At 42.5% G+C, this 27,204-nt stretch overlaps 1 protein-coding gene across 1 annotated transcript in view; it reads right to left on the bottom strand.

The window, feature by feature from the left end:
• Positions 1–1,592: 1,592 nt before the first annotated feature.
• Positions 1,593–27,204, bottom strand: part of OXSR1 (oxidative stress responsive kinase 1) — a 143,187-nt gene continuing 117,575 nt past the window's right edge. Inside the window, exons 12-18 of the mRNA XM_044294039.1 lie at positions 25,693–25,728; positions 22,682–22,804; positions 22,029–22,102; positions 12,885–12,937; positions 11,784–11,852; positions 9,290–9,354; positions 1,593–2,206 (exon numbers count right to left, since the gene is read on the bottom strand). Coding sequence (XP_044149974.1) covers positions 2,132–2,206; positions 9,290–9,354; positions 11,784–11,852; positions 12,885–12,937; positions 22,029–22,102; positions 22,682–22,804; positions 25,693–25,728 — 495 coding nt within the window. The 3' untranslated portion in view covers positions 1,593–2,131. The remainder of the gene's footprint in view (positions 2,207–9,289; positions 9,355–11,783; positions 11,853–12,884; positions 12,938–22,028; positions 22,103–22,681; positions 22,805–25,692; positions 25,729–27,204) is intronic.

Raw genomic sequence — 27,204 nt, 5'->3', positions numbered from 1 at the left:
ATTACAATGTTATTACCACGTAAAATGACAAGTCAGATTAGCAAAAATGGGCTCTGTCAGGAAGAAGTTAAGACAGAGATACATATGCTGCCCATAGGAGTCTATAGAGAGAGGAGACATATTGAGCTGCTAGAGAGGGAATAAGGCATTTTTCTCTGATATGTAACAATGTTTCTTACAGTCACTTGAACTACTGTTTTATGAAACAACAACAGTGACCAATAACTGTACTTCTAGCTTTGATATCCTTGGGATCTTGTTGAAATGCCAGAGGGATCCAACATCAGGTAGCTTTTAACAAATTACCCTGTGCCCGCCATACTGTGTCCATGTAAAATCTTCCATAAGCAGTCTGCATGCACTGCATGTTGTATTTTCACAGGAACTTCTACCTTTGTAGCTCTTCTGCTTGGGTAAGAATCAGTTTCACTAGTCAGAGTATTAAAGGGGTTTTCCCACAATACAAATTAGGGGCCTATTATCTGACTGCTACAGGTCCGACCACTGAATCTCCACTGATCTTGAGAAAAGGGGTTTAGGGTCTTTATCTAAATGGAGCAGCATGTCTCAATCTCTGCTTTCTCTGGCAGTCTCAGAGTGAATGGAACAGCAGCACACGTTCTTGACCTGCTGCTTCATCCATACGTGGACACGAGACCCTCATTCTGGGAACAGATAGGGATGGCAGCAGTGCCCTCCCCCCAAAAAATTAAATAAAAATTAGATACTTCTTCCGTATCCTGTTGTCGATAGGGGATAAGTTTTTACTGTGGGAAAAACCCATTTAAGGAAAAAGAACTTAGGCCCCTGCAGACCCTTTACAAATGCAATTAGAAGTAAAAGGTTTGTTTCTGTTTTATATAAATCAATCACATCCACACATTTGGCTATCCTGTGCAGGATGTTTTTGTGGTACATGTGGTCCGTTGCAGGCATCCTCCATTGTATGCATTTTTGCTGGGGATTGCTGTTAGCAATGGATCACATGTGCAGGAGGTTTGGGGTTTTGAGCATTTTTCTGCCTCTTAAGACCATTTTACTTTGTCAGTTTGTTTGTACCTGGAGGTGTGGCAACTCCAGGTGTAGTATTATTTAGGTGCACCTGTGTAGCCTGCGTCACATGCCTCCTCCCATTGTATGTGTTATTTCACGCTGGAGGTAACATGGGAGCTGTTCGCTGTGTGTCGGACCTTATGCTCCTATAATTGCCCATACGGCACAGGTAGGCTAGTGATAGGTCCCGTGCCATTATGAGAGACCTTGACGAGGTGCTCGGGCTCTGGTGTGTTCTTGATATAAGAATATATTGGCGAAAGTCTCATTTTTAATATCAGAGTGAGGGTTTAGCCATATATTGTAGATTGCATTTACCATTCTAGTGCACACATTTTTGCAATGTTCCGTTTCCCCAGAAACAGCACCATTCTTGCCACTAGGTATTGGTCTGGTATTGAAACTGTGCCCTATTTACGGAAATGTTGGAAAAACTAGAAAACGTACTAATATCATAAACTCCCTTTTGAAGCTGTGTGATGACCGCAATCATTGATGCCTACTACTGCTTATGTAAGAAACCAAACAAAAGAACACACTCGAATTATTATGTTTTTATTCAGACTCCTTTCTGTTCACGTTAAATTAAAGCCAATAAAAATCATATCCCCAAATTAATTTCTCTTTTGCCTTGAGTGTTTAAGAGTGGTAGAAACCCATAGTTCCATACTCAGTAGTATTCTCAAATAAGGCAACAGTAACAAACAGGTATGAGAGGCGCAAGCTGATCCTCTCTAGTGACAAAGGGACAACCACCGTCTTTGGCTGGCATCCCCTCCGCACTAAAGAAGGCAGCTAGCACTTTACACATGAAGATAAAAAGAAATCCAAATTAATCATGAGCAGAAACACTTTTTGTTCGCTGTCGGTTACAAAGCTCTGACCACTCAGTGTGTATTTCATTACACAAAGTTTAGAGACATTTGTTAGACAAGAGTAAAAGTAATACACGTTGTTACAGCTCCGAAACAAGCCAGAGTTTGATTCTTTGGCAGTAGTGGTTCTGTAGGCCAAGAGAAGCATTAGAAAGAGGGTGAAGATGTAGATTTCATTAAGAAGCAGCTCAGAAAGCGGCAGCTTAGCTGATACTGAGCTGTGCAAATCCTATGAGCTTCCCATCATCTGGAATGTCAGAAGGATCAACCCCAGAGGCCTGGAAAGAGAAAGATTTGTGACTAGTAATATACATCACATGAAACTAAAACAGCTGCAACCAGTTTATACATTTTGCAGAATTTATTCGTCATTGAAACCCATCACCAACCATTTCATGGAAGTCAATCAGACAAAAATCACATGGATAGGACCCTTCTTTTTAGAAATCTTGGAGCAGATCCTAGCACCCGAAACACAACAGATATAATTTGGCAGAGGTGGGACTCCTACTCCCAGCACCCCCACTGATCAGCTGTTTGAAGAAGCCAAGACACTCCATTGAGCGTTGTAGCCTCTTCCTAGGCCAACCACGTTCATTAGTCACATGGCCTAGGCATAGCCAAGTCCCATTCAAATGAACGGGCCTGGACTGCAATACCAAGCACAGGTGCCCCACAACGAATGGAGCTGTGCTTAGTATGCTGTGAAGAAGTCGCAGCGCGGCCTCTTCAAACATCTGATTGGTGGAGGTGGTAGTGGTGCCCCCATTGGTCAGATACTGAGGACCCGTCCTGAGGAGAGAGCCTCAATATCTTACCCCTGGAAAACACCTTTAATACCTTTAAAAAAAATATGGATCAGTTTGGAAATAGATACTTATGGATGCAACAAATTAAAAAAAAATTCCCTGTTATTTCATTATTATTATTTTTTAACATGTAGGGACAGTGATTTTAAGTATTTTTGCAATAGACTTAGAGAATTATAGGGGCTTTTACTAGAAAACTGCATGTTGTAATGATCAGCGGGTGTGAACCTGCTGTCCCACCAGACCAACCACCTCAGAGGGTTATATCTAGGAGGTGCACCCCTCGTTCTTCATTATAATTCTGATGGTGAGGGTAGACTTTCCCAAGGGATACACCAGGTACTCTGGGGAGGGCTGAAACACAAGGGAACAGAACCTGCGTGTGGACTGACCTCCAGATGGTACAGTACACCCAGAGGGCACTGGGAGGCCAGAGGTTGATTAGGCAGTGGCAAGGCAAGGTGAGAGTACAAGGTCCGAGGTTATGGCTGGCGGCAGTATGGTGTAATCCATAAATGAGGTCCGAGGTCAGGGCAGGCAGAAATACAGCGAGGTCCGTAAATGAGGTGCAAGGTCAGGGGCAGACAGTCCGTTAAACAAGATGACAGGTACGGTACACAGTAATGGTAAGAATAACAGAAACACTTTTGCTAAACAGGAACTAGGCTAGGCTAGGCACCACAGTTGCTCAGATGCCTTCCTGTAGAAGTAGGCGCCTTTAAATACATCCTGCAGACCATAGGCTGGGGAAGATAGGGAGCGTGCGCATGCTGCCTCACATAAGGAGGAGAGACGCCCGCACACACCGTATATGCAGACAAGGAACTCTGAGCCATAGCGCAAGCTCTGTTCAGAGCCAGGAGGAGGATGCTGGCGGCAGGAGTGCAGACCACAGCTAAGAACCCTGCTGCCCACACCTGTCATCACGGGGTGCAGTAGCGGGTAGGAGTGAGGAAGCCCGGCGCCCATACCTGCGTGTGTGGACAGAATCGCAGGCACGGGGAGCCAGGTTAACACGTTCCCCCTTAGCAACCCTGTATAACGAGGTAGACTTCTCAACCTGGCTCCCTATACATACATTACTTTTTAGTAACATATCTATTTTACCAAGTTCCCTCCCAGTCCTACTGTCAGTGCTGATCTCTTGCACCAACATTCTCTACTATCTGTCTAGTATGTCCCTGCTTAGTTAGGGCAGAACTGGGCTGCCAGTGATCCGCACAGAGACACAGCACACTTACGGCCAGCAAGTGGGACACCTTAGGCCCATTTCACACGGGCGTTGCGGATTGGGGCCGGATGCGTTCAGGGAAAATGGTGTGATTTTGAGACTAAAACAAGTCAGTTTTCACTGCGATTGCGTTCCATGTTTGCGGTTTTTTTCTGCGCGGGTGCAAAACATTGTAATGCTTTTTGCACGCGTGTGAGAAAAAGCTGCATGTTTTGTACCCAGACCCTAACCCGGACTTCTTCACAGAAGTTCGGGTTTGGGTTAGGTGTTGTGTAGATTTTATTATTTTCCCTTAAAACATGGTTACAAGGGAAAATAATAGCATTCTTAATACAGAGTGCATAGTACAATAGCGCTGGAGGGGTTAAAAAATAAATAAATAATAATTTAACTCACCTTAATCCACTTGATCGTGCAGCCCGGCTTCTCCTATTTTTCTTTGAGGAATAGGACCTTTGATGACGTCACTGTGCTCATCACATGATCTTTTACCATGGTGATGGACCATGTGATGAGCGCAGTGATGTCATCAAAGGTCCTTTTCCTGTCCACAGCAAAGAAGAAGACAGAAGAGAAGCCGGGCTGCACGATCAAGTGGATTAAGGGGAGTTATTTTTATTTTACTTTTTTAACCCCTCCAGCCCTATTGTACTATGCATTCTGTATTAAGAATGCTATTATTTTCTCTTCTAACCATGTTATAAGGGAAAATAATAATGATTGGGTCCCCATCCCGATCGTCTCCTAGCAACCGTGCGTGAAAATCACACCGCATCTGCACTTGCTTGCGATTTTCATGCAGCCCCATTCACTTCTATAGGGCCTGCGTGAAAAACAAACAAAAAAACCAAAAACGCATAATATAGAACATGCTGCGATTTTTATGCAACGCACAAGTGATGCGTGAAAATCACCGCTCAGGTGCACAGCCCCATAGAAATGAATGGGTCCGGATTTAGTGCGGGTGCAATGCGTTCACGTCACACATTGCACCCGCGCGGAAAACTCGCTCGTGTGAAAGAGGCCTTACATGCAGTTTTCTAATAAATATTCCCACAATTAAGTATAAGCATGTATAAGAGAAATGACATGCTCTACAAAGCTTCCCGTTGTTTAATGTAAAAAAAAAAAAACTAAAAACCTTCTTTTCACATGATTTAAAAAAGGGTAAAATAACGAGTAAAGAAAAATCCATTGTTGAAACAATGAAGTCACTTTTCAAAGGGTCCCTAATCTCTAAACCTATGAAAAAATTACTAATAATGTCATTGTTAATCAAAATCCCATAAAACTTTCAGACTTCATAGGCCATTGTTTTCTCTTTATAAATATACCAATTATAGGTGGCAGGGACATCTGAATTTAATGCTACTCTCCAGGCTTTAAAGGCTATCGACACCTGCGGACACTTTTTTAGGATTGCTTCCTACCCTTTTTTTGGCTAACATTCATTTTTTTTATTGGTCTTAAAATGAAAAAATGATAAAAAATAAATAAAAATCTGTCTGTTTGCAACTGGTCATCTGATGGCAAATGTGTAGTTCTAATCTCTGATCTCCTGACCTCATGAACACTTATTTAACCCTTTCCTGACAGAGCAATTTTCCATTTTCATTTTTCACTCCCTACTAGTGATGAGCTTCGGATGTTTCAGGTTTGGTCCCGACTGGTACCTCGGAACTGAACCCAAGTTTGGTTCCAAGTTTTAAAGTGGTTATGCACTTTAAAAATCAAGTACCAAAGTTATTTAACAAAGTCTTGTGTGACTTCTCAAATAACTAACTTCGGCTCATCGGAGCCCATACATTCTAATACTGTACAGAGATGGATCTCCATACAGTATTAATCCGAAGTTTTGAAGGAAGAGACTTCGGATGTAGCATCCGAAGCTCACTCTGCTCAACACTACTCCCTATCTTCCCGGAGCCATAACTTTTTTTTATTTTTCACAGTGTTGTATGAGGACTTTTTGCGGAAGAAATTGTACTTTCTAACAGCACCATTTAATATTGCATAGGATGTGGTGTATCTGTAAAGAATAAATCAAGGCAACGGGCCTTACTGTAGATTTCTTGAAAACGTAGCATCTACAGTAAAGAAATCTACAGTACGTCCAGTTGCCTTGATTTATTCTTTACAGATATACCATGACCTGGATAAATGAGAACCTTCACAGACATAGGATGTGGTGGGAAGTTGGATGAAAAAAAAAACAGTTTTTAATACTGAAAAAGATGTGGTGGGAAGTTGGATGAAAAAAAAAATATTATGAGACTAATGTTGACGAGAATGATTTTATTTGAGTTAAGAACTGTGGGAGAAACTCATCTAACAGGTACTTGGGTAGGAATAGGGATAAGATCAATGATATTTTATTCTCTTCGCTGGAACATAGCAATATTTAAGTATAAAAGTACTATGAATTAAATGTCAACGGAGTTGCAGGGGGTAGGGGAGATTGGGGTTGATACTATTTTATATCAATATATTAATGTATTTGTAAGGATGTGATGTTTTAGGCTACTTTCACACTAGTGTTTCTATTTTCTGGTATTGAGATTTGTCATAGGGTCTCAATACCAGGCAAAAAACGCTTCAGTTTTGTCCCCTTTCATTGTCAATGGGGACCAAACGTAACTGAATGGAACACGTCATTGCACCAGAAAACATTCTGTTCCACTTGGTTGCGTTCCCATACCGGAGAGCAAACTGCAGACAAACGGCGGTTTTCTTTCCGTCATGGGATGCCGAGAAAGACGGATCCTGCATGACCCACAATGCAAGTCAATGGGGATGTATCCGTTTTCCTCTGACACAATAGAACACGGATCCGTCCCCCCATTGACTTTCAGTGGTGTTCATGACGGATCAGTCTTGGCTATGCTGAAGATAATACAACCGGATTCGTTCATAACAGATGCAGATGGCTGTATTATCAGTAACAGAAGAGTTTTTGCTGAACCCTGCCGGATCCAGTAAAAACACTGATGTGAAAGTAGCTTAAATTAAAAAAAATAAAGTTTAAATTACTGAAGAAAAAAAAAAAATATATATTTTGCATGCAGCGATGACCAGTGTGTTCATTTTGTTACTGTTTATTTTTGGGAAAGGGGGGAGATTTGAATTTTTATATTTTTGAAAACCTTTTTCCTTTTTTTTACCTTTTTTTAGGTCCCCAACATGCAATCATCAGATTGCAATTTGTATAGAATAGATTTTTCTCCATAATCCTATACAGCAATTGCTGTACTACAATTAAGTGCTGCCACCTGCTGGCCTGAATTGTAATATACAAGAAATGAGCCCAGGCGCCTAGAACAGGCTGTGGCTCATTACTTGCATGGAATGCCTCCCCAGATCTCCACCCGAGGGACGCGTTCCTGCCCAGGAAGCGCACGCCTGAAGGGTTAAATGGCCGTTATCTGCATTACAGCAGATTGCAGACGTTAGCCCCAGGTGTCTTCTGTGTGAAACAGCAGTTGCCCAGTTGCTATGGCGCCCAATCCACTTCAGCGGTAAAGCCAACCGCAAACACTTAACCCCTCAGATGCCGTTGTCAAATGTGACTACAGCTTCTGAGAAGGCCAGAAGCGAGCTTCCAGGGCAGGAAACCCGGCGGAGATCGGAAAAAGCGTTCTATGCATGTAATGAGCCTGAGCCAGTACTAGGCTTCCAGGCTCATTACATTACAGTTTAGGCCAGCAGGTGGCAGCAATGAACTGTAATATACCCATTTCTGTATAGGATAATGGAGCAAATTCTATTATTCTCTACAAATTTGGGGAACTAAAAAAGTTTTTAAAAAAAGTAAAGTTTTGAAAAATATAAAAAAAAAAATATTCAAATGTAAAAATTCTAATCACCTCCTCTTTCCACCAAAAAATACAAAACATCATGGCCATCTCCACATGCAAGAATGCCCATACTATTAAAATATAAGGAAAAAAAAAAAAAAAGATTTCAGGGAATGGTGTAACAGGAAAAAAAAAAAATAATTGACGATTTGCCATTTTGCATCACTTTACTTCCTTCCAAAAATGGAATAAAAAGTGATCAAAAAGTCATACGCACCCCAAAATGGTATTGGCAAAAAATAAGCCCTCACACATCTCTGTAGACATAACTCTAAAAAAAGTTATGGGGGTCAGACTATGGCGATATATACAAGTGTGGTATCGCTGTAATCGCACTGACCTGTAGAATGAAGAGCACAAGTCTTTTTTATTGCATAGTGAATGTCAAAACCCATAAAACTGTGGCACAATGGTGTTTTTTTTTATTCCACTCCATTCGGAATTTTTTTTTCAGCTTCCCTCTACATTGTATGCCATATTAAATGATGGCATTAGAAAATACAACTTGTCCCGCAAAATACAAGCCCTCATACGGCTAATGGAAAAATTATGGCTCCGGGAAGGCAGGGAGCCAAAAACAAAAATGCAAAAATGGCTACGTACATGTACGGTGGATGTCGGGAAGGGGTTAAGCTATATTCTTATCAGGCTGATAAGAGATGGGCTAAACTGAGTGTTTATGAGGTCTGGAGATCAGAGATAAGAGCTACACATTAGCCCTCGGATGACGAGATTCAAAGAAAACTAAATGAAAGCTTGTAAACAGACTGATTATTTTTTTTAAACAGGACCTTTCACCAGTTTTTACTTTATAAAAGCGATACCTCACACTATAGCCCATGTTCCCTAGATGTCATATCGCTAATGTTTTCATGATATGCTCCTCCGTTGCGCCGCTGTGCCCTTCGTTCTGTTTAGGCGCCCTGTATGCTAAATAATACTCATCGGAACAGGGAGGAGGAGACATCAGCCTTTCTCAGTGGACGTCTCTTCTATCTGGCTGTGGCGCTGTCCAACCACAGCGGAGCGTGTCACAGCCAGGGAGAAGGTGAGCGTTTTTTTCTCAATGGCTGTGACGCGCTCCGCTGTGGTTGGACAGCGCCACAGCCAGATAGAAGAGACGCCCACTGAGAAAAGCTGATGTCTCCTCCTCTCTGTTCCGATGCTATTAATTAGCATACAGGGCGCCTAAACAGAACGAGGGGCACAGAGGCGGAGCATATCATGAAAAAAATTTGCGATCTAACATCGAGGGAACATGGGCTATAGTGTGAGGTATCGCTTTTATAAAGTAATAACTGGTGAAAGGTCCTCTAAGTCTTGTATCTCAGAAACGGCTGAGCATATTTTTTGAACAACAAAGTGAATTTAAGCCCAAAATAAGTAAAATGTAAATCATAAAAAATGAACCCGAAGGTGTACATAGTCTTTAAGACCCTGCAGTACAGAAGTTCTAGGATCACGTACCAACTTGAAGGTGACTGATTTGTTAGTCTGTGGCTCTTCCACAATCTTCTGTAAATTAGCTGCAACTAAAAACAGAGAATACACCAATTACATTACAATTAAGCTAGGCTAGAAATAAATGTGCAAAGCAAGCAATGATACAATATATACAGTATACACATCAAACATATCACAGATTCCACAAACATCTGATCCCGATCTTGCTAACAACCTCTGGTCCTGGAGACATTTTGGGACCTGCCCAACGACATGATCTCTGCATGGAGAGATGATACACAGTAGAGACATAAAGCCTTCCTGTCCCAAATAAATTGCTAGACTAATGGCACAGTCATCACCACTTTACATGCTCAGGTTGATGGCTGTGCTCACTCCTGTACACAGTGCGGTCAACCCGTTTGGGATGTCAAGAATGACCAGAGCCGCACTGATCAGTTTCTGGTCTGTAAATGCTCATCTAAAATGACACGGGGGGCTTTGGTTTTGTAGAACTACAGTGGCTATATGGCATTGCTATACGCAGGATAACTAGGGGATTCATACTTGGCGGTAAATAATACAAACTGAAACAACTACCACACAGAAGAAGAATAAAGAATATAAAATGAAAAAAATATTTTTCCTGTTTCTACCCATTTTTCCCAACTTGAACAAAAAGAAAAGTCAATTTTAAATACGACTGATGTTTTAATTTTACAATGGATTAAAGGGGTTTTACTGATACCTTATGCTCAGGATAGCTCCTCAGTATCAGATCGGTGGGAGTCCGACACCCAGGACCCCAACCAATCAACATCGGTCACATGGCCTAGGCGCAGCTCAGCCCCATAGAAGGGAACAGGACAGAGCTGTAGTCCCAAGCTATACAATATACAGTGCTGTGCTTGGAAAGCATGGAGAAGGCCGTGGTGCTACATAGAAACATAAAATGTGTCGGCAGATAAAAAACATTTGGCCCATCTAGTCTGCCCAATATACTGAATACTATGGACAGCCCCTGGCCCTATCTTATATGAAGGATGGCCTTATGCCTATCCCATGCATGCTTAAACTCCTCCACTGTATTTGCGGCTACCACTTCTGCAGGAAGGCTATTCCATGCATCCATTACTCTCTCAGTAAAGTAATACTTCCTGATATTACCTTTAAACCTTTGCCCCTCTAATTTAAAACGATGTCTCTTGTAGCAGTTTTATTTCTTTTAAATATTCTCTCCTCTTTTACCTTGTTGATTCCCTTTATGTATTTAGAAGTTTCTATCATATCCCCTCTGTCTCGTCTTTCTTCCAAGCTATACATGTTAAGGTCCTTTAATCTTTCCTGGTAAGTTTTATCCTGCAATCCATGTACCCATTTAGTAGCTCTTCTCTGTACTCTCTCCAAAGTATCAATATCCTTCTTTATGGTCTCCAGTACTGAGCACAATACTCCAAATGAGGTCTCACTAGTGCTCTGTAGAGCGACATAAGCACCTCCCTCTCTCTACTGGTAATTCCTCTCCCTATACACCCAAGCATTCTGCTAGCATTTCCTGCTGCTCTATGACATTGTCTGCCTACCTTTAAGTCTTCTGTAATAATGACCCCTAAATCCCTTTCCTCAGATACTGAGGTTAGGTCTGTATCACTGATTTTATATTCTGCTCTTGGGTTTTTACGCCCCAGGTGCATCTTGCACTTATCAACATAAAATTTTAGTTGCCAGATTTTTGACCATTCCTCTAGTTTTCCTAAGTCCTTTTCCATTTGGTGTATCCCTCCAGGAACATCAACCCTGTTACAAATCTTTGTGTCATCAGCAAAAAGACACACCTTACCATCGAGGCCTTCTGCAATTTAACTGATAAAGATATTAAACAATATGGGTCCCAGAACAGATCCCTGAGGTACCCCACTGGTAACAAGACCATGGTCTGAATATACTCCAACCCTTTGTTGCCTGTCCCTCAGCCACTGCCTAATCCATTCAACAATATGGGAGTCCAAGCACAAAGACTGCAATTTATTGATAAGCCTTCTATGTGGGACAGTATCAAAAGCCTTACTAAAGTCCAGATAAGCCATGTCTACTTCACCTCCACCATCTATTATTTTAGTCACCCAATCAAAAAAATCAATAGGATTAGTTTGACATGATCTCCCTGAAGTAAACCCATGCTGTTTTTCATCTTTTAATCCATGGGATTTTAGATGGTCCACAATCCTCTCCTTAAGTATGGTTTCCATTAATTTCCCCACTATTGATGTCAGGCTTACTGGCCTATAGTTGCCCGATTCCTCCCTACTACCTTTCTTGTGAATTGTGAGTGCCGGTGCCCTCTTAAATAGCTGATCGGCAGCGGTCCTGGGTGTTAGACCCCCACCGATAATATACTGATGACCTATCCAGAGGACAGGTCATCAGTAAAAAAAAACTGTCAGAAAACCCCTTCAATGGATGAAACACATCAGAGTTTACATCTGTGCTAGAGTCAAACAGCTGCAATGACAGTTACCTATTACTAAATCTTTTCCATCTACAAGGCCAGCGGAGACAAGCTCTTGGGAAACACCATCGGCCGTATCTGGAAAACAAAGTTGGTTTTGTCATAATGATGTAATATACAATATATGAATGTATGGTGACCAAATTAATATATATTAATATATATGGTTCTCATCTGGTATGGGGAAAAAAAACGAGGATGGGTCATTGATATTACTCCACTGGACAACCCCTTTAAAGGGGTTGTCTTACTTCAGCAAATAGCATGTATTATGTAGAGAAAGTTAATACAAGCCACTTCTGAATGTATTGTGACTGTCCATATTGCTTCCTTTGCTGGCTGGGTTCATTTTTCAATCACATTATACACTGCTCGTTTCCATGGTTATGACCACCTTGAAATCCATCAGCGGTGGCTGTGCTTGCACAATATAGGAAAAGTACAAGCTTATGTGCGCTCCTGGCCACCAATACCAATGCTTTTTCCTATAGTGTACAAGCACGACCACCACTGATTGATTGCAAGGTGATCGTAACCATGGAAATGAGCAGTGTAAAAATGAATCCAGCCAGCAAAAGAAGCAATATATTAGTAAGTGCCTTGTATTAACTTCTTCTACATAATAAATGTCATTTACTGAAGTGAGACAACCCTTTTAAGTATCTATACCTTCTCTACAGAAAGAGTTGATCACTAGGAAGGCAGTATAATAGTTAATAAAGTTATCAGTTTAAAGAGGACCTTTCATCTGTTTAACTCTAGTATAATTAGGGTCTTACCTTATAGGGCGGCCCCCACTGATGTCATCAAATTTTTTTTTTTTAAATTTCTAAGTTCGTCCACTGTTGTCCCCCGTTGATTTTGGCACCAATTTGGTTATACTAGGCAGAGACTGGGGCGGTTCTCTTCTCCCTGGCTGTGAGAGCATCCAATCAGAGCGCACCATTCATAGCCAGGGAGGAGCTCATTCTTTGAAAAAAAGTATTTAAACAAAAAAAAAAAAAAGTGCGATGACATCAGTGGGGGCCGCCCCTATATTTTAATCACAATTGTCAGGAGCAAATGATCCCCCTTCACTTTGTAGCTTATCTTCAAATAACAACAACTAACCTCTTCCAGGAGTAAACTCAAACCGGATATCATTGAGTTCTTTCTTTGTGTTTCTGGAAATAAAAAAAGGAAAATTGAAAATAAGTTGCACATGGTAATTCCCTACAATGCATGTAGTCAGGCATGTAGTAAGTGCCCTCTAGTGGTGGCTGCAGGCAACTGGAATGTTCTGTTTTCAGTCTATGTAAAGATATGTTTAAAAATGTCCTCTTATATTAAAGGATCGGGGAAGCAGGACAGAGCTTACATCTCCCAGCTTGTTTAGAATACAGTATTGCCAGCTTTCTCTGTGTGCTTCCTCAATCTTTACAATAAATGGATGTGCACCCTCAGAGGTGATGATAAGCAGAGAACAGAAATCTGTTAATTTTGACCAACAGAAAGAGGTATTTTTTATTTTCTACTGTGGATCATATACTGAATATTCTGTGCCCACTATAGACCATATTTAAAGAGGTTGTCTGCTTTTTTAATAGTGATGACCTATCCTCAGGATAGGTCATCAATATCAGATTGGCGGGAGTCCGACACCCCTGCCGATAAGCTGTTTGAAGGGAAAGTAGTGCTTGTATGAGTGCGGCCTTCTCGTCATTGTTTACCTGCTCGCCATCGCAACCGCAGCAGTGATCAGGTGTAATTACTACTTCACCAACCCCTTTAACTTCAATGGCACAGCTGAGCTGTAAATACACCTGCTCCCCATTGAAGGTAAACAGGGAAGAGAAGGCAAAGCATATGCTAGCACTGCTCTCTCTTCAAACCGCTGATCGTCAGGGGTGCCGAGAGTGGGCCCTCCACCGATCTGATACTGATGACCTATCCTGAGGATAGTTCATCAATATAGATATATATATATATATAAATAAAAAGGACAACCCCTTTAATAAGAATATGTACTCACAATGGCTGGGGTCATTATAGAGCAACAACCCATTTGACAGTAGGGTGAACGCCACTTCCTTTAGTTGCCTGCGTAAGGCCCAATTCACCCGACCGTATTTTCAGTCTGCATCCAATCCGCATTTTTTGCGGCTCGGATAAAGATCCATTCATTTCAAGGAGCTGCAAAAGATGCAGACAGCAAACCGTGTACGCCTGTTCTGCAGCACTCGCAAAAAAATAGAACACGTCATATGTCAAGAGTAGGCATTTCTATTCAAGGGCTGGATGTTCAAATCCGCAAAATGCGGAGCACACATGGCCAGAGTCCGAGTTTTGCGGATCTGCAATTTGTGGTCTGAAAAAAACGGATACGGTTGTGTGAATAGGGCCTTATGGGGTGGTCACTCATCTAGAAGTAGCAGCACATTATTTTGCATGCACATTGATATTGGCGCACACTGTAGCGGGAGATTTATTATTCAAAATGTGCCAGAATTTTGAAACTATTTTCAACAAAAACTGGTGTACAAGCTTTGAACCAAATGTAATGTTTTAGACACTTTTCTGTACTTTTTGCTACATGTCCAAAATGGTGCGGCTTAGATGCGACATTCTGCACCTAAAACAAGCTAAATATGACATATTTTTGGGAGTAAACTAACAAATAGGTGATATAAAAATAGACTAGACCAGGGGTCAGCAGGCCCCGAAACTCCAGCTGTTCTGAAACTACAACTCCCAGAATCCTCCTTTTACTTCTATGGGAGTAACAAGAACAGCAAAGTAAGCGTGCATGCTGGGAGTTGTAGTTTCACAGCAGCTGGAGTGCTGATCCCTGGACGAGACAGTCTAAAGAAGTCTCATTCAGTGTCCGATCATCCATCTGGCAGGTTATACTTATCCACATGGCCTCCTCATCATCTTAGTGACATATAGACACAACAGTACCGGTCTCTTTCATCATTATGACCGCTTACTAGCCTATGTGACTGGGACATGCAAGTAAGGATTAATTATGGGTTGGTTACTGGATCCCTTGCTGCCTGAATAACATGTATTATATGATAGTTTGGCCCCTGTATTATCAATGTCAGGAGCGTCCATGTTTCCTTATTTGACTTACTGTACATTTTATCAGTATTGGTAGACACACCTATATACAATTAATACTAAATACATGGTACTCATTGGATATAGTTACTTACCTGCAATGTAATATTGGGGTCATTTGTCAAACTGGTGTAAATTAGAACTGGCTCAGTTGCCCGTAGAAACCAATCAGATTCTGATTGGTTGCTATGGGCAACTAAGCCAGTTCTAATTTACACCAGTTTGATAAAGGATTCCATATACAGGTCCTTCTCAAAAAATTAGCATATTGTGATAAAGTTCATTATTTTCTGTAATGTACTGATAAATAGAGATGAGCGAACTTCTGTTTTAAGTTCGGCGTCTAAAGTCCGGCTTCCGGTTAGCGGAGAATCCCGATCTGGAACCGGATATGGATTCCGACTTCCGTTGTGGTCCGTGGTAGCGGAATCAATAATCGGCCATTATTGATTCCGCTACCACGGACCACAACGGAAGTCGGAATCCATATCCGGTTCCAGATCGGGATTCTCCGCTAACCGGAAGCCGAACTTTAGACGCCGAACTTAAAACAGAAGTTCGCTCATCTCTACTGATAAACATTAGACTTTCATATATTTTAGATTCATTACACACCAACTGAAGTAGTTCAAGCCTTTTATTGTTTTAATATTGATAATTTTGGCATACAGCTCATGAAAACCCAAATTTCCTATCTCAAAAAATTTGCATATTTCATCCAACCAATAAAAGAAAAGTGTTTTTAATACAAAAAAAGTCAACCTTCAAATAATTATGTTCAGTTATGCACTCAATACTTGGTCGGGAATCCTTTTGCAGAAATGACTGCTTCAATGCGGCGTGGCATGGAGGCAATCAGCCTGTGGCACTGCTGAGGTGTTATGGAGGCCCAGGATGCTTCGATAGCGGCCTTAAGCTCATCCAGAGTGTTGGGTCTTGCGTCTCTCAACTTTCTCTTCCCAATATCCCACACATTCTCTATGGGGTTCAGGTCAGGAGAGTTGGCAGGCCAATTGAGCACAGTAATACCATGGTCAGTAAACCAGTTACCAGTGGTTTTGGCACTGTGAGCAGGTGCCAGGTCGTGCTGAAAAATTAAATCTTCATCTCCCTAAAGCTTTTCAGCAGATGGAAGCATGAAGTGCTCCAAAATCTCCTGATAGCTAGCTGCATTGACCCTGCCCTTGATAAAACGCAGTGGACCAACACCAGCAGCTGACATGGCACCCCAGACCATCATTGACTGTGGGTTCTTGACACTGGACTTCAGGCATTTTGGCATTTCCCTCTTCCCAGTCTTCCTCCAATCTCTGGCACCTTGATTTCCGAATGACATGCAAAATTTGCTTTCATCCGAAAAAAGTACTTCGGACCACTGAGCAACAGTCCAGTGCTGCTTCTCTGTGGCCCAGGTCAGGCGCTTCTTCCGCTGTTCCTGGGGAATGCGACACCTGTAGCCAATTTCCTGCACACGCCTGTACACGGTGGCTCTGGATGTTTCTACTCCAGACTCAGTCCACTGCTTCCGCAGGTCCCCCAAGGTCTGGAATCGGTCCTTCTCCACAATCTTCCTCAGGGTCCGGTCACCTCTTCTCGTTGTGCAGCATTTTCTGCCACACTTTTTCCTTCCCACAGACTTCCCACTGAGGTGCCTTGATACAGCACTCTGGGAACAGCCTATTCGTTCAGAAATTTCTTTCTGTGTCTTACCCTCTTGCTTGAGGGTGTCAATGATGGCCTTCTGGACAGCAGTCAGGTCGGCAGTCTTACCCATGATTGCGGTTTGGAGTAATGAACCAGGCTGGGAGTTTTTAAAAGCCTCATGAATCTTTTGCAGGTGTTTAGAGTTAATTAGTTGATTCAGATGATTAGGTTAATAGCTCGTTTAGAGAACCTTTTCATGATATGCTAATTTTTTGAGATAGGAATTTTGGGTTTTCATGAGCTGTATGCCAAAATCATCAATATTAAAACAATAAAAGGCTTGAACTACTTCAGTTGGTGTGTAATGAATCTAAAATATATGAAAGTCTAATGTTTATCAGTACATTACAGAAAATAATGAACTTTATCACAATATGCTAATTTTTTGAGAAGGACCTGTATATTTACAGTGGCATGTAAAAGTTTGGGCACCCAGGTCAAAATTACAGTTACTATGAACAGTAATTTGTATTTTACGCAAAAATTACTGAAGTCGTTTGGATCCCCGAAAATTGGCCTGAAATTGTGCAGTCTAATAGGGTCTTAACCACTTCAGCCCCGCTAGGTGAAACCCCCTTCATGACCAGAGCACTTTTTACACTTCGGCACTACACTCCTTTCACCGTTTATCGCTCGGTCATGCAACTTACCACCCAAATGAATTTTACCTCCTTTTCTTCTCACTAATGGAGCTTTCATTTGGTGGTATTTTATTGCTGCTGACATTTTTACTTTTTTTGTTATTAATCGAAATGTAACGATTTTTTTGCAAAAAAATGACATTTTTCACTTTCAGCTGTAAAATTTTGCAAAAAAAACTACATCCATATATACATTTTTCGCTAAATTTATAGTTCTACATGTCTTTGATAAAAAAAAAATGTTTGGGCAAAAAAAAAATGGTTTGGGTAAAAGTTATAGCGTTTACACACTATGGTACAAAAATGTGAATTTCCGCTTTTTGAAGCAGCTCTGACTTTCTGAGCACCTGTCATGATTCCTGAGGTTCTACAATGCCCAAACAGTATAACTACCCCACAAATGACCCCATTTCGGAAAGTAGACACCCTAAGGTATTCGCTGATGGGCATAGTGAGTTCATAGAACTTTTTATTTTTTGTCACAAGTTAGCGGAAAATGATGATGATTTTTATTTTTTTATTTTTTCTTACAAAGTCTCATATTCCACTAACTTGCGACAAAAAATAAAAAAATTTTAGGAACTCACCATGCCCCTCACAGAATACCTTGGGGTGTCTTCTTTCCAAAATGGGGTCACTTGTGGGGTAGTTATACTGCCCTGGCAATTTAGGGGCCCAAATGTGTGAGAAGAACTTTGCAATCAAAATGTGTAAAAAATGACCGGTGAAATCCAAAAGGTGCACTTTGGAATATGCGCCCCTTTGCCCACCTTGGCAGCAAAAAAGTGTGACACATCTGGTATCGCCGTACTCAGGAGAAGTTGGGGAATGTGTTTTGGGCTGTCATTTTACATATACCCATGCTGGGTGAGAGAAATATCTTGGCAAAAGACAACTTTTCCCATTTTTATATACAAAGTTGGCATTTGACCAATATATTTTTCTCACCCAGCATGGGTATATGTAAAATGACACCCCAAAACACATTGCCCAACTTCTCCTGAGTACGGCGATACCAGATGTGTCACACTTTTTTGCTGCCAAGGTGGGCAAAGGGGCACATATTCCAAAGTGCACCTTTCGGATTTTGCAGGGCATTTTTTACACATTTTGATTGCAAAGTTCTTCTCACACATTTGGGCCCCTAAATTGCCAGGGCAGTATAACTACCCCACAAGTGACCCCATTTTGGAAAGAAGACACCCCAAGGTATTCCGTGAGGGGCATGGCGAGTTCCTAGAATTTTTAATTTTTTGTCGCAAGTTAGTGGAATATGAGACTTTGTAAGGAAAAAAGAAAAAAAATGAAAAATCATCATTTTCCGCTAAATTGTGACAAAAAATAAAAAATTCTAGGAACTCGCCGTGCCCCCCACGGAATACCTTGGGGTGTCTTCTTTCCAAAATGGGGTCACTTGTGGCGTAGTTATACTGCCCTGGCAATTTAGGGGCCCAAATGTGTAAGAAGTACCTTGCAATCAAAATGTGTAAAAAATGGCCTGCGAAATCCGAAAGGTGCCCCTTTGCCCACCTTGGCTGCAAAAAAGTGTCACACATTTGGTATCGCCGTACTCAGGAGAAGTTGGGCAATGTGTTTTAGGGGGTCATTTTACATATACCCATGCTGGGTGAGAGAAATATCTTGGCAAAAGACAACTTTTCCCATTTTTTTATACAAAGTTGGCATTTGACCAAGATATTTCTCTGACCCAGCATGGGTATATGTAAAATGACACCCCAAAACACATTCCCCAACTTCTCCTGAGTACGGCGATACCACATGTGTGACACTTTTTTGCAGCCTAGATGCGCAAAGGGGCCCAAATTCCTTTTAGGAGGGCATTTTTAGACATTTGGATCCCAGACTTCTTCTCATGCTTTAGGGCCCCTAAAAAGCCAGGGCAGTATAAATACCCCACATGTGACCCCACTTTGGAAAGAAGACACCCCAAGGTATTCAATGAGGGGCCTGGCGAGTTCCTAGAATTTTTTATTTTTTTGCATAAGTTAGCGGATATTGATTTTTTTTTGTTTTTTTTCTCACAAAGTCTCACTTTCCGCTAACTTAGGACAAAAATTTCAATCTTTCATGGACTCAATATGCCCCTCACGGAATATCTTGGGGTGTCTTCTTTCCGAAATGGGGTCACATGTGGGGTATTTATACTGCCCTGGCTTTTTAGGGGCCCTAAAGCGTGAGAAGAAGTCTGGAATATAAATGTCTAAAAATGTTTACGCATTTGGATTCCGTGAGGGGTATGGTGCGTCCATGTGAGATTTTATTTTTTGACACAAGTTAGTGGAATATGAGACTTTGTAAGAAAAAACAAACAAAAAATTTCCGCTAACTTGTGCCCAAAAAAATGGCTGAATGGAGCCTTACCGGGGGGGGGGTGATCAATGACAGGGGGGTGATCACCCATATAGACTCCCTGATCACCCCCCTGTCATTGATCACCCCCCCTGTAAGGCTCCATTCAGACATCCGCATGATTTTTTACGGATCCATGGATACATGGATCGGATCCACAGAACGCATGCGGACGTCTGAATGGAGCCTTACAGGGGGGTTATCAATGACAGGGGGTGATCAGGGTAATCAGGGTGATCACCCCCCTGTCACTGATCACCCCCCCTGTAAGGCTCCATTCAGACATCCGCATGATTTTTTACGGATCCATGGATACATGGATCGGATCCACAAAATGCATGCGGACGTCTGAATGGAGCCTTACAGGGGGGTTATCAATGACAGGGGGTGATCAGGGTAATCAGGGTGATCACCCCCCTGTCACTGATCACCCCCCCTGTAAGGCTCCATTCAGACATCCGCATGATTTTTTACGGATCCATAAAACGCATGCGGACGTCTGAATGGAGCCTTACAGGGGGGTTATCAATGACAGGGGGGTGATCAGGGAGTGTATATGGGTGATCACCCGCCTGTCATTGATCAACCCCTGTAAGGCTCCATTCAGACGTCCGCATGTGTTTTGCGGATCCGATCCATGTATCCATGGATCCGTAAAAATCATGCGGACGTCTGAATGGTGCCTTACAGGGGGGTGATCAATGACGGGGGTGATCAATGACAGGGGGTGATCAGGGAGTGTATATGGGTGATCACCCGCCTGTCATTGATCACCCCCCTGTAAGGCTCCATTCAGACGTCCGCATGATTTTTACGGACCCATGGATACATGGATCTGTAAAAATCATGCGGACGTCTGAACGGAGCCTGACAGGGGGGTGATCAATGACAGGGCGGTGATCAATGACAGGGGGTTGATCAGGGAGTTTATATGGGGTGATCAGGGGTTTATAAGGGGTTAATAAGTGACGGGGGGGGGGGGGGGTGTAGTGTAGTGTAGTGTGGTGTTTGGTGCGACTGTACTGACCTACCTGAGTCCTCTGGTGGTCGATCCTAACAAAAGGGACCACCAGAGGACCAGGTAGGAGGTATATTAGACGCTGTTATGAAAACAGCGTCTAATATACCTGTTAGGGGTTAAAAAATTCGGATCTCCAGCCTGCCAGCGAGCGATCGCCGCTGGCAGGCTGGAGATCCACTCGCTTACCTTCCGTTCCTGTGAGCGCGCGCGCCTGTGTGCGCGCGTTCACAGGAAATCCCGGCCCTCGCGAGATGACGCATATATGCGTGACTCTGCGCAGGGCTGCCACCTCCGGACCGCACATCTGCGTTAGGCGGTCCGGAGGTGGTTAAAGGGGTTGTCCCACGAAAAATATTCTACAGTTTTCAAAACCAGTACCTGGATCTGAATTATTTTGTAATTGCATGTAATTAAACATTTAGTATCTGAGCTCACTGAGGCCGCACATGCTGACTTTTATCCTTGAGCTGCCTCCTGAGCTGTGATAGGGAGAGCTGAGACACACCTCCTTAGTTGAGCCGTGATAGGGAGAGCTGAGACATGCCCCCTTAGTTGAGCTGCGATAGGGAGAGCTGAGACACACCCCCTTAGTTGAGCTGTGATAGGGAGAGCTGAGACACGCCCCCTTAGTTGAGCTGTGATAGGGAGAGCTGAGACACGCCCCCTTAGTTGAGCTGTGATAGGGAGAGCTGAGACACGCCCCCTTAGTTGAGCTGTGATAGGGAGAGCTGAGACACGCCCCCTTAGTTGCAGTCAGCTTGGTATAAATCTAGCAGAGCAATGAATGGGGAGATCTCTGGATCCATGTGAGGTACAGGGCTGGTTCTAGCTTTGTTAGAAGGAGGATGACATGTACTATATGATGGCTGATTTTCATTTTTTTACATTATTCATGGGATAACCTCTTTAAGTTTACATTCGCACTGTCTTTCTATTAGACATTATTAGTAAGTTGACCCCATTGTATTTTTCTTCTTATAAATTATGTGGCCACAGATAATACTTCCTCTCTGAGTGGTGCAGCATTCACTTACACAGCACTAAGCCAAACACCATGAACTTGCATCATGTACTATCCAAATGAGTACAGTATTTGGAGCAAATTTCTGCCCAGCCTCAGCTTATAGACAATATGTAAATGGTTTTATCTTAAATGTTTAATACATTTAGAAAAATGTATTGTAAAATGTAGATCACAAAAATACAACCTTTGTTACCCTACTGTGGGTTTAGTTTACTATGAGGTATTCGGCCAGCAGGTGTCACTGTTGTAACATAGCTCCATAATCCTCCTAATATACACTACTATATGCTGGAAACACAGAACTAACATTGTGTCAAAACTGAAAAATATGAAAACAACAAAATGTCACAATAACACAATACAGAAACAAAATGCTAAACAGAAGACAGTACCTTAGTCGTAATACTAAACTGATAACAGCTTTCACTTCTTCAGGTGTGGGAGGCACAGGAGCCGCGGGTGTGGCCTGGAAAATAGTTAACATAGCGGATGTCATACACACATTCACTTATATTATATGTACTGAAATGTACACATATGGGGCAGACGGGTAAGGCTACTTTCATACTGGCGTTTCTGGGTCCGCTTGTGAGATCCTTTTCAGGGCTCTCACAAGCGGCCCAAAACGGATCAGTTCAGTCCCAATGCATTCTGAATGGATAAGGATCCGTTCAGAATGCATCAGTTTGCCTCCGTTCAGCCTCCATCCCGCTCTAAAAGGCGGACACCAAAACACTGCTTGCTGCGTTTTGATGTCCACCTGACGATGCGGAGCCAAACGGATCCGTCCTGACTTACAATGTAAGTCACTGACACAAAATGGTGCAATTGACAACGGATCCGTCTCCCATTGACTTTCAGTGTAAGTCAAAACGGATCCGTTTGCATTTTTTTGTTCATGGTAATGCAAACGGATTCGTTCTGAACGGATACAAGCGTTTGCATTATAGGTGCGGATCCGTCTGTGCAGATACAAGACGGATCCGCACCTAACGCAGGTGTGAAAGTAGCCTAAAGGAAGGCACTCATTGTATATGCTGCTTACCTTTACAGATGATGGGACAGGAACAGACACTTGTGAAATTTGGCCAGATGACTGAGGTAGATTGGCTGTAGGCTGTGCTGGAGTCTGGAGATAGGTGGAGCTTGGCTCTGTTGCAGGGAATATCTAAAGTGGAACAAAGGCAGTTTTTTCATTATATAAGCTTTACAGTATTTACAGTATTTCCGCTTTATAAGACGCACCTTTTTCCCCTCAAAAGGCGGGGGGAAATGGCATTGTGTCTTAAGCAAATACTAGTGAGCCCTTTCATTATGAAATCACTGACTAGTATGCAGAAGGTGCAGGGAGCGGTGACTGTAGTGCTGCTAAAGCTTGCTGTACTCACCGCACCCCGGCCTTCCTCTGGGAATCACACTGCACGTGTCCTGACGGCATTCAGTGTCCGGACGTAGTGCACGTACTATGACCAGCAAGCGGTGAGTGCATTAGAGACTGCCGGATCTGCAGAGTAGCAGCGGAGCAGGAGAGGGAAGTATATTTATTGCTGATGGGGGTCTGATCTGAGCTCTGATGGGGGTCTGATCTGAGCTCTGATGGGGGTCTGATCTGAGCTCTGATGGGGGTCTGATCTGAGCTCTGATGGGGGTCTGATCTGAGCTCTGATGGGGGTCTGACATGAGCTCTGATGGGGGTCTGAATGCTGATGAAGATAGTGTTTCTAATTTGGGGGTCTGATGAAAAATATAAAACCTAGGTGCGCCTTATTATTGTGTGCATCTTATAAAACAAAAAATACGGTATAGAGCGCCAACAGATTCTGCAGCACTGTACAAAGACTTATCCCAAATCAGACTGTATCCCGGGTGGAACTTAAAAAAATTCCCTCATTAAAAGGTAAGGTATGGCACATACAGCATCTCACATAAGTGCGTACACCCCTCACATTTTTGTAAATATTTTATTATATCTTTTCATAGGACAACACCGAAGATATGACACTTTGATACAATGTAAAGTAGTCAGTAGATGGCTTATATAACAGTGTCAATTTGGTGTGCCCTCAAAATAACTCACACAGCCATTAATGTCTAAACCGCTGACAACAAAAGGGAGTACACCCCTAAGTGAATATGGCCAAATTGTGCCCAAAGTGTCAATATTTTGTGTGGTCACCATTATTTTCCAGCACTGCCTTATCTCTCTTGGGCATGGAGTTCACTGGAGATTCACAGGTTGCCACTGGAATCCTCTTCCACTCTATCATGACGATATGACAGAGCTGGTGGATGTTAGAGACATTGAACTCCTCCACCTTCCGTCTGAGGATGCCCACAGGGTTTAGGTCTGGAGACATGCTTGGCCAGTCCACCAGCTTTACCCTCAGTTTCTTTAGCAAGGCAGTGGTTGTCTTGGAGGTGTATTTGTTTTTTTTTATCATGTTGGAATACTGCCCTGCAGCCCAGTTTCCGAAGGGAGGGGATCATGCACTTGCTTCAGTATGTCAGTACATGTTGGCATTCAAGATTCCCTCAATGAACTGTAGCATTACCACAGCTGACGGCACTCATGGAGTCTCAAACCACTGACACTCCCACCACCATACTAGATTGTAGGCAAGATACACTTCTCTTTGTACTCCTCACCTGGTTGCTGCCTACACACGCTTGAGACCATCTCAACCAAATAAGTTTATCTTGGTCTCATCCGACCACAGAACATGGTTCCAGTAATCCATGTCCTTAGTCTCCATGTCTTCAGCAAACTGTTTTGGGGCTTTCTTATGCATCATCTTTAGAAGAGGCTTCCTTCTGGGACGACAGCCATGCAGACCAATTTGATGCAGTGTGCGGTGTATGGTCTGAGCACTGACAGGCTGACCACCCACCCCTTTACCCTTGCAGCAATACAGGCAGCACCCATATATCTATTTTGAAAAGACAACCTCTGGATATGACGCTGAGCATGTGCACTCAACATGGCAAGGCCTGTTCTGAGTGGACCTTGTCTTGTTAAACCGCCGTATGGTCTTGGCCACCGTGCTGGAGCTCAGTTTCGGGGTGTTGGCAATCTTCTTATAGCCTAGGCCAGTAATAGGCAAACTGCGGCTCTCCAGCTGTTGCAAAACTACAACTCCCACCATGCCCTGCTGTAGGCAGTCTTTGCATGCTGGGAGTTGTAGTTCTGCAACAGCTGGAGAGCCGCAGTTTGCCTATCACTGCCCTAGGCCATCTTTATGTAGAGCAACAATTATTTTTTTCAGATCCTCAGAGTTCTTTGCCATCAGGTGCCATGTTGAACTTCCAGTGACCAGTATGAGAGAGTGTGAGAGCGATAACATCAAATTTAACAGACCTGCTCCCCATTTACACCTGAGACCTTGTAATACTAGCAAATAACATGACACTGGGGAGGGAAAATGGCTAATTGGGCACAATTTGGCCATTTTCACTTAGGGGTGTACTCACATTTGTTGCCAGCAGTTTAGACATCAATGGCTGTGTGTTAAGTTATTTTGAGGGCACACCACATTTACACTGTTAGACAAGCTGTACACTGACTACTTTACATTGTATTAAGTGTCATATCTTCAGGGTTACATTTTAATGATTCATTTTTAAATATTTATTTTCACTCTAAATACCTAAGATTTAAAATTCCTCAGAACTTGGAGAGATGGGAATTATATCTAATACTGATACATGGACTTGTTCCCTGCTGGGGTGCCTGATATCTCCTCAGGACTATCCCCCTTCTTTTCATGTATCCTACTCCTTCAAGTCAAACTGTTTTCTATACCAGCTATTTATTTCGCTGTGTATACTGTCTCCCCTGTTGGGGTTCCCTTCTCTCCAATTCTGAACTAAAACTAGTGTTACTCCTGCATCCCTACATTTTTCACCGTATCAACGGCTTCTTCAGGGGATGGTCGTATGATATTACTTTGAACTTTTACATGGAATGTATTATGTATATGAAGTGTTTATTACAAATCAGTTTTTGCTGTGCATGAAAATCCAAGTGTTAGAAACCATAAAACTACTAAAAGTTCTCACCTCAGAATTTGGTGAAGAATCTTTCACCCGTGGAGACTGCAGGAGGGACACAGAACAAGGTTAGAGCAGCACGCTATCACATTAATCATCTAAGATACACAGCGCTGTTCTATCGAGCTGCAGACCTGTTATGAACCATGAAACATTTACAGAAAATGCGTGAACTTCCAGCCCAGATTCTATAACATAGGCATATATAAAATAGGCATGAAAAATGGGTCATTCCACCACAACATTTCACAGGTTTAAACTATGTAAAAGTACAAATGTTTTTTTACGGTTCTTGGAGTTCTTTCAGGTCAGTTTAGGGTACTTTCACACTTGCGGCAGAGGATTCCGGAAATCCGGATGCAAACTCATGGCATTTGTCAGATGGATCCGGATCCTGATCAGTCTGACAAATGCATTGAAATACCGGATCCGTCTCTCCGGTGTCATCCGGAAAAACGGATCCGGTATTAATTTTTTTTTGCATTTTTAAAGGTCTGCACATGCGCAGACTGGAAAGCCGGTTCCGTTTTGCAGGAACACTTAATGCTAATACACTTCAATGTAAATTAATGCCGGATCGGCATTCCGGCAAGTGATCAGTTTCTATAGCCGGAGAGAAAACTGCAGCAAGCTGCGGTATTTTCTCCATCCAAAAAACTTAAGAGGGACTAAACTGATGCATCCTGAACGGAATGCTCTCCATTCAAAATGCATTAGGATAAAACAGATCAGTTTTTTTTTCCCGGTATTGAGCTCCTGTAACAGAACTCAATACCGGAAAACAAAAACGCTAGTGTGAAAGTACCCTAATTATGAATCTGCTGGTTACCCTGAGAAAAACTACACAGGTCTATGCCAGATCTGTCAGCCATGTCACCTAACAGCTTTACTCTGTGTAAGTGTCATCTGTTCTTCCATCATGCAATACTCTTTGGTAACATTAACCAGTAAAACCTCCAAATTAGCTATATACATGTAAAAAGAAGAAACCATGATTTTTTTTTAAGAGGTTGTCCAACCTATTACAAGTGATGGCCTATTTTCAAGGTAGGCCACCACTATCTGATCATGGAAGGTCCGACTCCACACACACCCACCGATCAGCTGTTTTTCCGTAGATCCGGCACCAGTACTACATAGTTCCTTCCATCGCACACGGGACGAGACTGTGCAGCTCTAGCCCTGGAGCTACTGCAATACAGCTGATCAGCAGAGGTGAGGGTGTAGGACACATGCCGATCACTTGTAAAAGTTTGGACAACCCCTTTCAAATAAATGTCCACATCTGAAAAAATCTCATTTTTAATTTCCAGCATTCTTTTTTTAAATACATTTCATGGTATATGGTTAGCGTGATCAGAGCTCTGTTGTTCTATTAAAGAACTCTAAATTTAATGCATAGCCAGAGTTAAAGGGAACCTGTCAAAAGGATATTGGCCCCAAAATTACCACCAGTTCCTGATCAATTTGCTCTTTATGACTGTCCTTGACTGACTCCAACTCTGCCAAGCAGAACGTACA

The sequence above is a fragment of the Bufo gargarizans genome, chromosome 5 (assembly GCF_014858855.1).
Source record: "Bufo gargarizans isolate SCDJY-AF-19 chromosome 5, ASM1485885v1, whole genome shotgun sequence".
NCBI classification, from domain to species: Eukaryota; Metazoa; Chordata; class Amphibia; order Anura; family Bufonidae; genus Bufo; species Bufo gargarizans.
This window is presented reverse-complemented; position numbering and strand designations above follow the sequence as displayed.